The sequence below is a fragment of the Centropristis striata genome, chromosome 19, assembly GCF_030273125.1.
Source record: "Centropristis striata isolate RG_2023a ecotype Rhode Island chromosome 19, C.striata_1.0, whole genome shotgun sequence".
NCBI lineage: Eukaryota > Metazoa > Chordata > Actinopteri > Perciformes > Serranidae > Centropristis > Centropristis striata.
Genome location: NC_081535.1, coordinates 21,765,336 through 21,777,471, shown reverse-complemented (window position 1 = coordinate 21,777,471; position 12,136 = coordinate 21,765,336). Strand labels below are relative to the sequence as shown.

Below are 12,136 nucleotides of genomic sequence, written 5' to 3'. Positions count from 1 at the left end.
TATAGATAGTGTTCTCGTTTGTTTTGGTCTAAATAGAGAATGTAAACACTAATACACAACCTCTGCACTGTAACTGATCACTGAGAAATGGAGCATGTCCCTGCATGATGATTGACACGATCTTTGTTATGTTGCATGCCCGGTAAGTGTTGCGTGCTGATACAGGCAGAAGGGGTAAGGTTGCAACGGTAACCTAGCTGCTTGTGTTTGACCTGGCTCACCTGCAGTGAAGTCTGTAGCTCCAGCAGTTATATGTGACCCATCTCAATGAGATTCAACTAGGCCTCGACCTATTCAGTCAATGCACCTTTTTCTTCACGGGTAGGAACAAAACAACATGTGCAATAACACTATTTTCTTCTTGTTTATCAACTTAGACTTGAACTCTTCAGGGATCCCTAGGGTCAGATTTTTTTTTTTTTTAAATTAATGCATGAAAAATGATTAAAACAGAGCATTATATTAATGCTATTAATCTTATTATTATTATTATTTATACAATGCCCATTATATTTATAATTAAAAAGAACAAACAGACAGCAAAAGGAAATATAATAAAATTTAAATAAAAAACTATAATAAAAATAAAATTGAGTTAAAAAACTACAATTAAAAGTGAAAAAAACAAGAATGAAATAAAAAATTAAGATAAAGAATCTGTCTTTTAAAAATTGAGAACAAAAAAATATGTATCTCAATTTAACTTAAAACAAATTAAGTTTACTAAAGAAAAATCTTTATTAAAATAAATATAAATAAATAAAATAAAAATAAATAAAAATGTACACAATATTTAATACAATAAAAATTTATAAAATTCTAAAATAACGTTTTAAAAAATGTTGTTAATTCATTATTTGTTTCATAATAATTGTATTGATTATGTTTTGATTTTGAATACTTTGGGGCTCTAAACATACCAGCCAGCACCGAGACATTATGTCTACAGAAAGTTGGAGACATTGCTGAGCAGTATGACTCATCAATTGCAGACTGGAAACCTTCTCATCAGGAAATATGACCCTTGTCCAGCCAAAAAACCTCTCACTCTCACACAGCCTGTGTTTTAAGAACACCCAGTCCCGTCAGAGAGCAGCTTCCATTAGCCAGCTCACTCTGAAACACTATATGAGCAATAATAGGATGCAGCTAATACTTTTATTACATTTTCAATGCATTCGCAGAGTACACTGGATTAGGCGCTGCGACTGAATAGGTGAAAGGCCTCGAGTCTATACAGAAACAAACATCCCAACTCTGAGTGAGTGTGTATTAGAGAGCAGCTGCAGTATCTCCTGCAGGTGAATTATGTGGCTAGAACAGAAAAAGAGCTCACATTTGTGGAGCTGTTATCCATTTATCCCTGAGTGGTTTCACGGGGTTTACAGCAAAGGGAGATACTGCACCTTACTAGAAAACACCCCTGTTAAAACAGCAGCACAACAAATAATTAGTTCTGAAAGCTTATTTTCCTCATCTTATGGTTTCTTTCTTCCTTTTTGCTTCCTTTTTTTCGCCTCTCTTCTTCCTCTTTCTTCTCTCAGGGTTCTGGACCAGAGGACTTCAGCCACTTGCCACCAGAACAGAGGAGGAAGAAGCTGCAGGGGAAGATAGATGAGCTGAATAAGGATATTCAAAAAGAGATGGACCAGAGGTATCTTATTCACGTTTTTTATGAGAGGTGACATTTGTTTTTACCTTGTTAACATGCTACAAAGACTTGTACTGACTCTAGTAATGTGCTTTCCCAGGGACGCTCTAACTAAGATGAAAGACGTGTACGTGAAGAACCCTCAGATGGGGGACCCGGCCAGCGTCGACCCTCGGCTATCAGAAATAGCCCAGAACATCGAGAAGCTCCAGTTTGAAACGCAGAAATTTGAGGTGAGCCCGGATGCCAGTCTGAGCTCTTCATTGCTGTGTGTGCTGTTAGTGTTGGCGAAGCTTTCTTGTTTGGTTTAACCGAGGCAGTAAATAATAAAGGAGTTCAAACACACGTCTCCTGCTGGGGTTGTTCCAGAGAAGTCTGCCGCTCGTCCATATTAGGAGAAGATGTGATGCAGCTGGAGGGGCTGGCTGCATGTTGGAGCTCTGTGCAGGGGGAGAGGAGCCCCACAACAATAACCTGGTGTAACCTTGTAGAAACATGGCAACCGAAGTAGACTGTAAAGCAGAGGTGTTCCTGCTGTGAAGGTTCTTTCTAGGGCTGGGGGATTGATTCAATTTTAACCATACAGCAGCGCACTTTGCCCAGTGAAATATGTAGAATATAGTTTAACACAAAGTTGAATATACTTTGTTGTTTCAGCAGGATTTTTTTTTTGTCAAATGTATTCTTTTTATATAATGGAAGTACATTAAGGAGTTTCAGTAGGTTGTGTAAGTGGAAATGCACAAATGTTGCAACATAGTTGATCTTATTTATTTTGGTTGGTTTATTTTTATTTCTTATTTTTATATTATTTATTTAAATGTCTATATATATTTTAATGATATTCAATTTTATTTATATAATTATCTTTTACATTTTTTTTTATTTGTTTTTCCATTGAATTAAAGTAAAAAAAAAAAGAAATTAATAAATAAATTATGCTTTTTTATAGCTGTTTATTAGCCAATAATTTATTATTTTTAACTAAACTACATAACTAACATAACTACTGTTTTTGTGCAAAAATGGCAGACAACGCTGTTTTCAGCCTTTCAAATATGAAGATTTTCTTCTTTTCGCTGTTTTATAAACATTAAAGTGAATATTTTTAATTTTTTAACTGAAAAAACAAGACATTTCAAGATGTCAGCTTAGACTTTGACAAGCTGAGATGGACATTTCACAATTTTTAACATTTTCAGAGACCAAACATTTAATCTATTAATTGAGAAAATTCTTGACGGATTCATGGGTAATAAAAAGAATTGCAATTGTTAGTTGCAGCCCTAGTTTTCATAAATCAATGAGTAAGCGTGTTAAATAATCATGATCTCAATATTGACCAAAATAACAGTGGTTATTCAGCTCAGCCAAATGTCAATACAGAGGCCGTCTGATTCACGGATAAAAAGAATTCCATGATGCTTGAAATACATTTTTAAATTGTCTTGTAGGACCAAAGCTGCTTGCAGTCAGCACACATGTAATAATTGTGTGTGTGTTTTTCAGGGCTGGTTAGCAGAGGTGGAGGAAAGGATGCCATCCAAGAGTGATACTCACCGGAGAAGTGGACTCTATGAGACCCAGAACAACACAACAGTGAGCAACAACTGTGCACAGGACAGAGAGAGGTATGGTATACTCTGATAAACACCAAACTTACAGTTAACACAACCACCCAGACCCCTCAGAGTTGTTACGCACCTTACTTCTTCGGAGGAAAACTATGTATGTTTTCACAGTATATTTACTGTGTGTGTGTTGGCCTTTGAGCAGCCCGGATGGCAGCTACACGGAGGAGCAGAATTCAGAGACTCAGGTCAAAGCCAACATCAACCCCATCCCCCCCACCTCCAGCACGCCAGAGTTCGACGATGAGTTTGACGACGAGGAGACCCTGCCCACCATCGGCACCTGCAAAGCCTTGTACCCGTTTGAAGGTAAAAATAAACCCCTAACAGCTGAATGCTAGTATTTCAAAATACACATGCCTTTCATTTCTACAGAAGCAGCATTGAGGAATGTGATTCCTCTGAATGAGGAGGAGTGGGTGTGACCTTTCTGAGGAAATGTGTGGAGGAGGAGAGTGGAGAGAAACAGTCATTTTTCCCCAGTACAGTATTTTAAAAAATCGAACCTGGCAGATTCTCAAAGACTGCTGACTGAAGCACTGTGTGCACATCAGAGGTAAAGAGTCCTGATCTTACCTGGGATTATAAATACAGGTGATCTCTCTTGGAAAGATGTGTAGACTTTTAATGTTAAACTCTGCCGAAGAAAAGGGATCAGTTCTCTGAGTATCTACTATTTTATTTATACGTTTTTGGAGGCCTTCAGTATTGAAAGTAGCCAATATTTTATCGATTTTTTTTTAAGGTTAAAGAGGTTAAAAAAATGTATATTTTATTTTAACTAACTATTTTTACAACATGTTTTTATGCCTCTGCTGTGTGGACAGCTCTGGCTTGAGACATTATGTTTTTGGTTTTCTGTCTGACTAGGCACTTGATCTGTCCCATTTTGAGGGAATTTGGTCAAAAAAAAAAAAAAAAGTCCACTTGGACTCAAGGATGAACAAATGTTTTGGCCATAACTCTTAATGACACACAAATGTCATAAAAAAGGTGAAACTCACTATAACAATTATGTTCTGACACTTTTCAATTCCGTAGTGCCCTCATTTGGCTGCCCACCTTGGAATTGATGATTGTATGGATCTTCCACGAAGCATCCATTTTTAAACAACAAATACATGTAATACTTGTATTAAATATTATATTTTTTATTTATCTTATTTTAACTTTTATACATTTTAGTTTTAGTTTCAATTTGTGGAAGAAGAAGTTTATGAAAAGCTCATTCTTACATCATGTAAAGAGTTATAATAAAACATTTCAAAATGCATGTGCAACTCGGTTAAATAAAAGTCTGTTGGTCCAGTCATATATTGTGTCATTGTAGTTTTCTTAATATCTCGTCTCGTTCTCGTGAACCCAATATCGTGTCTTGTCTCGTCTGGTGCGCTGAGAGTATCATCTCACCCCTTTGGCATGAGGCTTTCAACCAAAAGGCCATCACTAGTTACTTTATACCCTTAATGATCTGGTGACCCCTTAGATTGAAATTGGGATTCCTTTTACAGATTGCATTTTAATATCATACACCAGCTGATCTAGCTATTTTGCTTTTTTCTCGTTTGTTCCCTCCTCTCAGGTCATAACGAGGGCACCATCTCAGTGGCAGAGGGCGAGCTGTTGTACGTCATAGAAGAAGACAAAGGAGACGGTTGGACACGAGTCCGCAGAAACGAGGACGAGGAGGGATACGTCCCCACATCCTACGTCGAGGTCTTTTTGGAAACAAATGCCAAAGGTGCTATGACATACATTTAACTTAGCAAGTGTGTGTTTCTGTAACTGTGAGTCAGTACATTTCCACTCACGGCTACAAGACTGGGGCAAGTTATAGAGATTGTTACTGGTAGCTCAGATAAGACCACACACACACACACACACACACACACACACACACACACACACACACATACACACACACAGACTTCCTGTCTCTCTCAGAGGGAAGGACCAATCAGATTGTGCCTCATGTCGGTTGCTGTTGCTGATAGTGTGAGTGTGTGTCACTGTTCACTGTTGAGCTCTGAAAACATTTGGTAATGTTTAGGAAATGACACTGAATGCGAGCTGAGCCAGACGGGTGTTGTGTACAAGAAGGAAGTGTGTGAAAAGAAGCTTCTAGTTCCTCACTTCCCATTCACTGCTGTGCCACCTAGTGGTCACACAAAATAACACATCAGTCAAAGCTGAGCATGACAGGACGAATCACCTACAGACAATGATCACATGTACATTTCAAACACAAAGTACTTGATTTCTTTTATATATATTTTGTGGGTTTTTTTGTTAAGATTTCAGATAACAGTATTCCACTCAAATTCACATGCTTTTAATGATGATCCACAAACTCAGAAGAATTAGTATGTTAATAAGTCTGAGCTGCGTGAATGTATGCAGCAAGTGAAAGTTATTGTGTTTTGGTCACTTGTTGTCCCCTAAACGGAAAAGCATGCTCAATGTGCAATCACGCAGACGTTATTTCAATCTACTGTAAATTATGAATACATATAAAAAGATATTTTTGTAGGCTAAACAGAAGAAAAAAATAAAAAATGCGCCCCCTTCAAAATGTTGCATGCTGTAGATTAATCATAGTGCTGTTACAACATGAGAGTTGTGAAAGTAATTATTCTGCCCTAGTTAGGGGTAATTTTATAAAAAAAAAATTAATGAAATTTAGTAACTTATAGCCCTCTTAAAATGTACTTTCTTTTCTTTTTTTAATTCACCTTTTTTAATTGATAGTGTCGGGCTGTTCTGGTCCTTTTTTCCAGGCCAGTGGTAAAGGATTAAAGGACTGAGAGTTAGCTGTACTAAGCTATATGGTGAGACTGGGCTGAGATATGGAGCTGGTCATGACTTTAAAGCTTTGTGGTTTTCTTGTAGCACCTCCGTGCATTTACTGTAAAAGCATGGTGTTTACGGCCTCTGTGTCATTTCAACTCTGCAGAGACATTTTGAGCCTGTTTAGACCTGACATTAACATGCATCCTGGGTGATCCAACAACAAGTAGACAGCTTTAAAAACATCTATTTGCATATAGATCACTAAATTTGATCTGGAGTAAACACATGGCTAATACAGCATGATTACATGAACATGAATCTGTGCACATATCTAGACTTTTAAACTGTGTGACAGTAATGCTGAGCTAGTGCAGTTTGCAGGAAGTTGTTCTTCTGCAAGACACAACATTTATTTTCCAAAACACCTGCATCTGAGATAGTTGGATATGCAAATATGTCAATTTAAAACTAAAAACTAAAAGGTTACCATTTGCCAGTGGTCCCTGCAGACCTCTGTGCTGCTGAAACCACTGCTTATGCTGTTAATGTGTCAGATATGTGTAGAGCAACGAAATCACCAAAACATTCAAAACAAAAGATTTGCTTTCAGTGGTTTCTGTGACATGAGAAACACAGCAGGCAGGAATGCACTTTGTTTACTTGCAGAGTGCTTGGCTGCTTGTCTATTTACATGAGGATCGGCATGAATCTCCCCAGGTCAAAGAGTCAGTTAAGTAGGCAGTCCTTAATGTGGCCCAGGACACATTCATATCCACACATCTCAAAGAATGTGATCTCAAATGCGTCCTCAAGGCGTTCCAAACGCGTTCTCACCTGTACCCAGAGATGTAAACTTGTGGTCAGATCACGCATGTTAATTTTAGGTCGGAACAGAGCCTCTGTGCTACTTTTCAAGATTGGCTTTGACTCAGAAATCATCTTTCATAACTCATTACACAAGCCTTTGTTTAACTCCTTTTATCACTTTTTTGCAATCAGCTTTGATGGCTTGTAACTGACACAGCATGAGGTTCTTGTGCAGGATGTCATTTCACGCCAGAGCTGTAAATACACATTTCACGTCTCCTGCAGTTTTTGAAATCGAACAGCATCTGAAATGTGTTGCATGCTGCAGCATTTGTGGGATTTTATGTCCTCGTCATGACCCGAATTTCAGCATGTTGTGACAAAGTGAAGTGGCTGTATTCTCAAATTGGAAGAAGCTGAAAGGTTTTTAGTTAAACACATAAATATTTGTTAATTGAAGTCTTTGACACATTCAGTGTGTGCAGATTAAACAGCATTATCTGTCAGTTTAAAGTAGTTTTATACACACACAACTTCTTTCTTCCTCTTCTCCATATCTGAATGTTTGGGTGTCGATTTACCTTTAAAACCATCTAACTTTTCTTTTTGTCATTTTTTTTTGTTTGTCCGTATTTTTCTTTTTTTTTTCTTTTTTATTGCAGATTCCTAAAAGTGTGAGGCTGGCTGAGGAATGGCAGGGCAAGCAGCCTCGGAGAAGCCACCGTGTTCTTCCTCACGCGCTCACAGAGTCAGAGAGAGAAAGTGAAAGATGACCCGAATCTGATTTGAACGCATCTCAATTTCCAAACCATTACAAAACAAAACTTATCGGCAGCGTTGCGCCTTCCTCTGCAGAACTCTGCGATAAGAGAAATCCATCTAAATTTTAGCGCTCATAACCTTTTCCATTCTTAACACCCATACAGCAGTCACAACCACAGTATACAATTTGCTTTTTGTTGTTTTCAGCAAAGCTTTGCTTCTTAATGTAACTAACTCTGCTTGCACCACGCGCGGTCATGAACGTGGCTGTTGGCTTCCTCACTCTGAACGCCTCCCCCGGCTCTGCCACTTCTTTATCCTTACCTTTGCCCCCATTGCACACACACACACACGGCGGAGGGTGTGGTCAGAGACAGGATGGAGACCAGCAGGAGCCTTAAGGACAAAAGACCTGCACCTTCATCTGGCGGTGTGTATGTGTGTGAACTCCTCACTCACTCTTTGACTCAGAGGAGAATCATCTACCCACATCTGGAGCTTTAAAACCTTCATGATCACCCCTCTACCACTAAAATCAGCTCCATTTTTGCAGGTTTCAGAAGAAGAAGGTGCTAATCATCTTTCTGTATGTTATATACTTCTGTTGTGTCTGTTTGAGCTGAATGTTTGTATGCATCAGTGTTGTCACGATACTGGAGTTTCTAACTTTGTTACAATACCTTTTAAAAAAACACTGGGAAAAGCTGGCAACATTGAGGGCATAAAATGTGAGGTTTTTTATTCAAAGATTAATATTAGAAGGCCATTAACAAGACATGGCATCGTGGTTTCATTCCCAACTTGTCAGATTGAGTGAACAAACCCAGATTTCGTGTGAACCAAGAGTCAAAGTTGTTATTTGGAGTCAACTGGCATGGCAATAAATTATTATAGAATGAGAAGAGTGGTGAGAAGAGAGCACAGTAAGTGAGAGGAGGCGGGGCTATATAGTGCCTATAACCTTAGGATACAGAGGCTACGATACGTATAACAATACTCGATTTTAAATTACAATCATGTCCTACATAGAATTTACTACATCTGTTCTTTATTATTCTATATTTCAGTGATTGCACAACCTTAACACTTTAAATTCAGGCCGACAGATCTTCAAAGTAATAAAAATTATAATAAAGCTAAAGTTACTTTAAAGGCAAATAAAAATATTTGCACACTTTTAAACGTAAAATGGCCTTTCTGTGGCCTAGTAATGGGCTTGTAACTGAAAGGTTCGGCGGTTCGAATCCCCGACTTCCCTGGGCAAGGCACCTAATACCCTACTGTCCTAGATGGATGGGTTTAATGCACAGGAAAAATTCACTACTCGCTGTGTCGGTGTACGTATACAAAAAAAAAAATTAATAATCTTGCTGCGTTATCATCACAGTAGCCTCTGCACCGATACACATGTCAGTAAGGAATACTTCACAGTATTGCCATATCAGTTATTGAGAGAAGCCTTAAAGTGTGCTGCAGCGGTGTGTGTCGGAGAGAAGAGAGAGCAGAAAAGCGTATTGAAACAGTTGAAACATTCAGTATCGATAAATTGATATTTTTGACAACACTAGTATGTCTGTCTTATTTTAAAGATCTTGTGTGTTGTAAAGTCCAGTTTTCTCCACACCACAACCACCCCTACATATCCAGGACCAGCTGGAGAGAAAGAGATGGACGCCTCGCCATCTTTCTCATCCTCCAACTCTTGTCTTGTCACTGGTGTCTGTTCCTGTCTCTGACCACACCCTCCCTCACCTCCACCTCAACGGCCTTTCCCCTCCTGAGGCGGCTCAGGCTCTCCCTTGGCTGCTTTGAGCCCCCTCCTCCCCCCCCTTTTTTATTTAATTTTTTTGCAATAGCAGGGGGCCTCTCAGCGTTGTGGTGTGCTGCATGCTTGCCCTGTCTTCCTCCTCGCCCCTCTGCTGGCAACCTGGAGCAGGTGTCGGGGGGTTACGGCCTCTCTCACCTCCAGCTTTTCTGTTAAGTTAACCCTCATTGCCTGGTCGTACTGTTTGGATTAACCTGAATGCTACTGTTTGGGTTCGGTGCCTGTGTTTTTTTTAAAATCTCTTTTTGTTCAGACAGCATGTTTTTAACAGCGACTGAGTGATCTCCTCCCAGCGTTCCCCAGTTTAATCTCACAAACTGTCAGTAAAAGGACGATAGGGACCCGAAATGTTGTTTATTTCTGAACGATCTCATGCATAGATAGGTCATGGATGTCTCGTGCATTTGTTTTACTGTAAGTACACAGTACAGTATGTATGTAAAAATGTTAGTATTGTATGTTTTGATCAGAGTGTCTAACACAAGTTGTTGTTAGTTTACAGTTAATCAGCTGAGTGGAAAATGTCTCCGCTTGGTCCAAGCAACAGTTTCACCCAAAAATACCACCTATGAAGTTATGATTTACCTGATGTTTTTAGGATGGTCCACTAAAACTGTCTACTGTATATGAAAATATACTGTGATCCATATTTTTGTGACTGAAATGTGACCCACCTGTTTTGGGTTTTTTCGGAGAGAAAGGATGATTTTATGATGAAAGGAATAAGATGTGATTTTCTCAAAAAACAAAGTTTGGGGGCAAATTTCAGAGTTTTTATAATCAATGTCCACTGATTCCCCCCTTCCTGCTCAACGGCACATAATGTACGTGATTTTAACATTTTTGTTTTGTTTTATATATTTGATGAGATTCAGCTTTCTGTTTTGTTTTCTAAAGCTGGAAGTCTATGTTGTAGCTTATTCTGCCTGAACGGGACTGAAATCCCTTAACTGCAAATATGAGTAACAATGAAATTGTTTTGAATGAAGCCATTCTTAAATATTCATCTGATGCAGCATGTTACGAACATTTGGACTCCTAATGGAAGGAATGATCAAATCCCTGCTGAATCGAGCTTAAAAAGTACCACGTTGTGCTTGTTTCACCACCCATCGCTCGATATGTCAAGATATCAAACAAGCCACTTTTGTTCCTCACATTTTTTTATTTTTACAATGATAAATCTGATGATCGCTCTGCAATGAGATCACCACAAACCTTTTGGTCAAAGCCCCAAAATAACCTGCCTGTACAGTGGAAATGGCACGTTGGAATTAGAGAGAATATATATGAATATATAAATAAAGTTTAAAAAGGAAAAACATCTATTTTAACTATTGAGAGTCTTACCATTACTTTATCTGCTTTGCAAAGTAAGACTTCTTTTCCTTTGTGAGGTCTACCAAATGGTGTGTTTTTGCACTTTTTCGTTTGTGTTCCATTTGGTAGCCCATGCTTGTGTTTTGGAGCACTGAATACTTTGTATTGTGTTTACCGTGCCAATTAAATATGCCTGGAAAGTTAATGATGTGGTGTCGTTCTTTTTTTTTTTTACTTCTCTTGGGAGTTTAGACACAATCAAGAGGCATGACCTCACAGTGTCAATCATCATCATAAACAGCAGCTGTGAGCATAATAATCCACAATTATTAATTCAGTGTTTATGAGAACATACTGTGGATTGTTTGTTGACGGATCAGTTTGTGATTTAATTAAATGAAGATTACTCTTAACACAAATAGTCCACATGTCCCTGCCGTCTCGACCAGGAAATAATAAAATGTTTTTTCTTTTTGTCTGACTTACAGTCCAAAGTAAAAGATGGTCAACTTAAAACAACACACAGACAAATCATCATGTTCGAGATCCTGGAGCCAGAAAATATTTACAATTTTTGCTTGTCCATTTTTTAATGCACTGGTCTCTTGAGATTTTGCGCCATGTTTCTTCTAAATATGTCTCTCTTTTTTTTAGACTAGTGGAAAGAAAACCTCCAAAATCACTTTGAGGTGTTTATTTGATAACTTGTCTGTAGATTTCTCCTTAATTCATGGAAGTCAATCATAAAAGCATGAAATGCAAAAATGTGTAATGCAAAAAAAAGAAAAAAATCCTCTTTAAGTAAGTACTTCAGTAGCACTCACATTCAATTAACTTTTCAGTTTCATTCCTTTCATTCCATTCATTTATATTCTGAAGGTTTTTGTTTTTCTTGTGGGTTTGTTTATATATCATTCATAGCCTGATTTATAGAACATTTTATTGCTAAAAATGTTTTTGAAAATGACTTTTTGTGGCTCTTGACAGTATTTTGTCATTGATGAAGTGATAAAAAGAAAATCCCAAATCCCCTTTGTGAAAAACTCCAGTATGTCGACAAAATGAAACAAGAGTTTATCAACCTGGCTGTTCAGGTTTCTGCTCTAGAGATTTATGCAATTTAGCACATGATGGATGACACCAGTCTGTGCCTGATGGTGCGTGAGCTGAAGTCCACTGTTGGAGAAGTCTCCCACACAACATTATGATATAGAGGCCTGGATACATTCAATACAGATAAAGGGGATCAGGTCCTTAAGGGTGTACGAGTCCCCGAACAGAAATAAACAAATAAAAGACCAACATTTCTGAGGATACAACCATGAAGTGATGATATTGAAGCAGGATGAT

The 12,136-nt window shown here is 38.2% G+C and overlaps 1 protein-coding gene across 19 annotated transcripts in view; it reads left to right on the top strand.

Moving 5' to 3' along the window:
• LOC131992685 (formin-binding protein 1) overlaps window positions 1–10,671 on the top strand; it is a 73,739-nt gene extending 63,068 nt beyond the window's left edge. For 18 of the 19 annotated variants that reach the window (XM_059358329.1, XM_059358332.1, XM_059358330.1 and 15 more), the window contains 5 exons: window positions 1,545–1,654; window positions 1,752–1,884; window positions 3,161–3,282; window positions 3,428–3,591; window positions 4,865–10,671. In XM_059358329.1, the coding sequence (XP_059214312.1) occupies window positions 1,545–1,654; window positions 1,752–1,884; window positions 3,161–3,282; window positions 3,428–3,591; window positions 4,865–5,043 (708 nt within the window). In that variant the 3' untranslated portion in view covers window positions 5,044–10,671. The remainder of the gene's footprint in view (window positions 1–1,544; window positions 1,655–1,751; window positions 1,885–3,160; window positions 3,283–3,427; window positions 3,592–4,864) is intronic. The other variant, XM_059358328.1, reaches the window with a different exon arrangement.
• The last annotated feature ends 1,465 nt before the right edge of the window (window positions 10,672–12,136 follow it).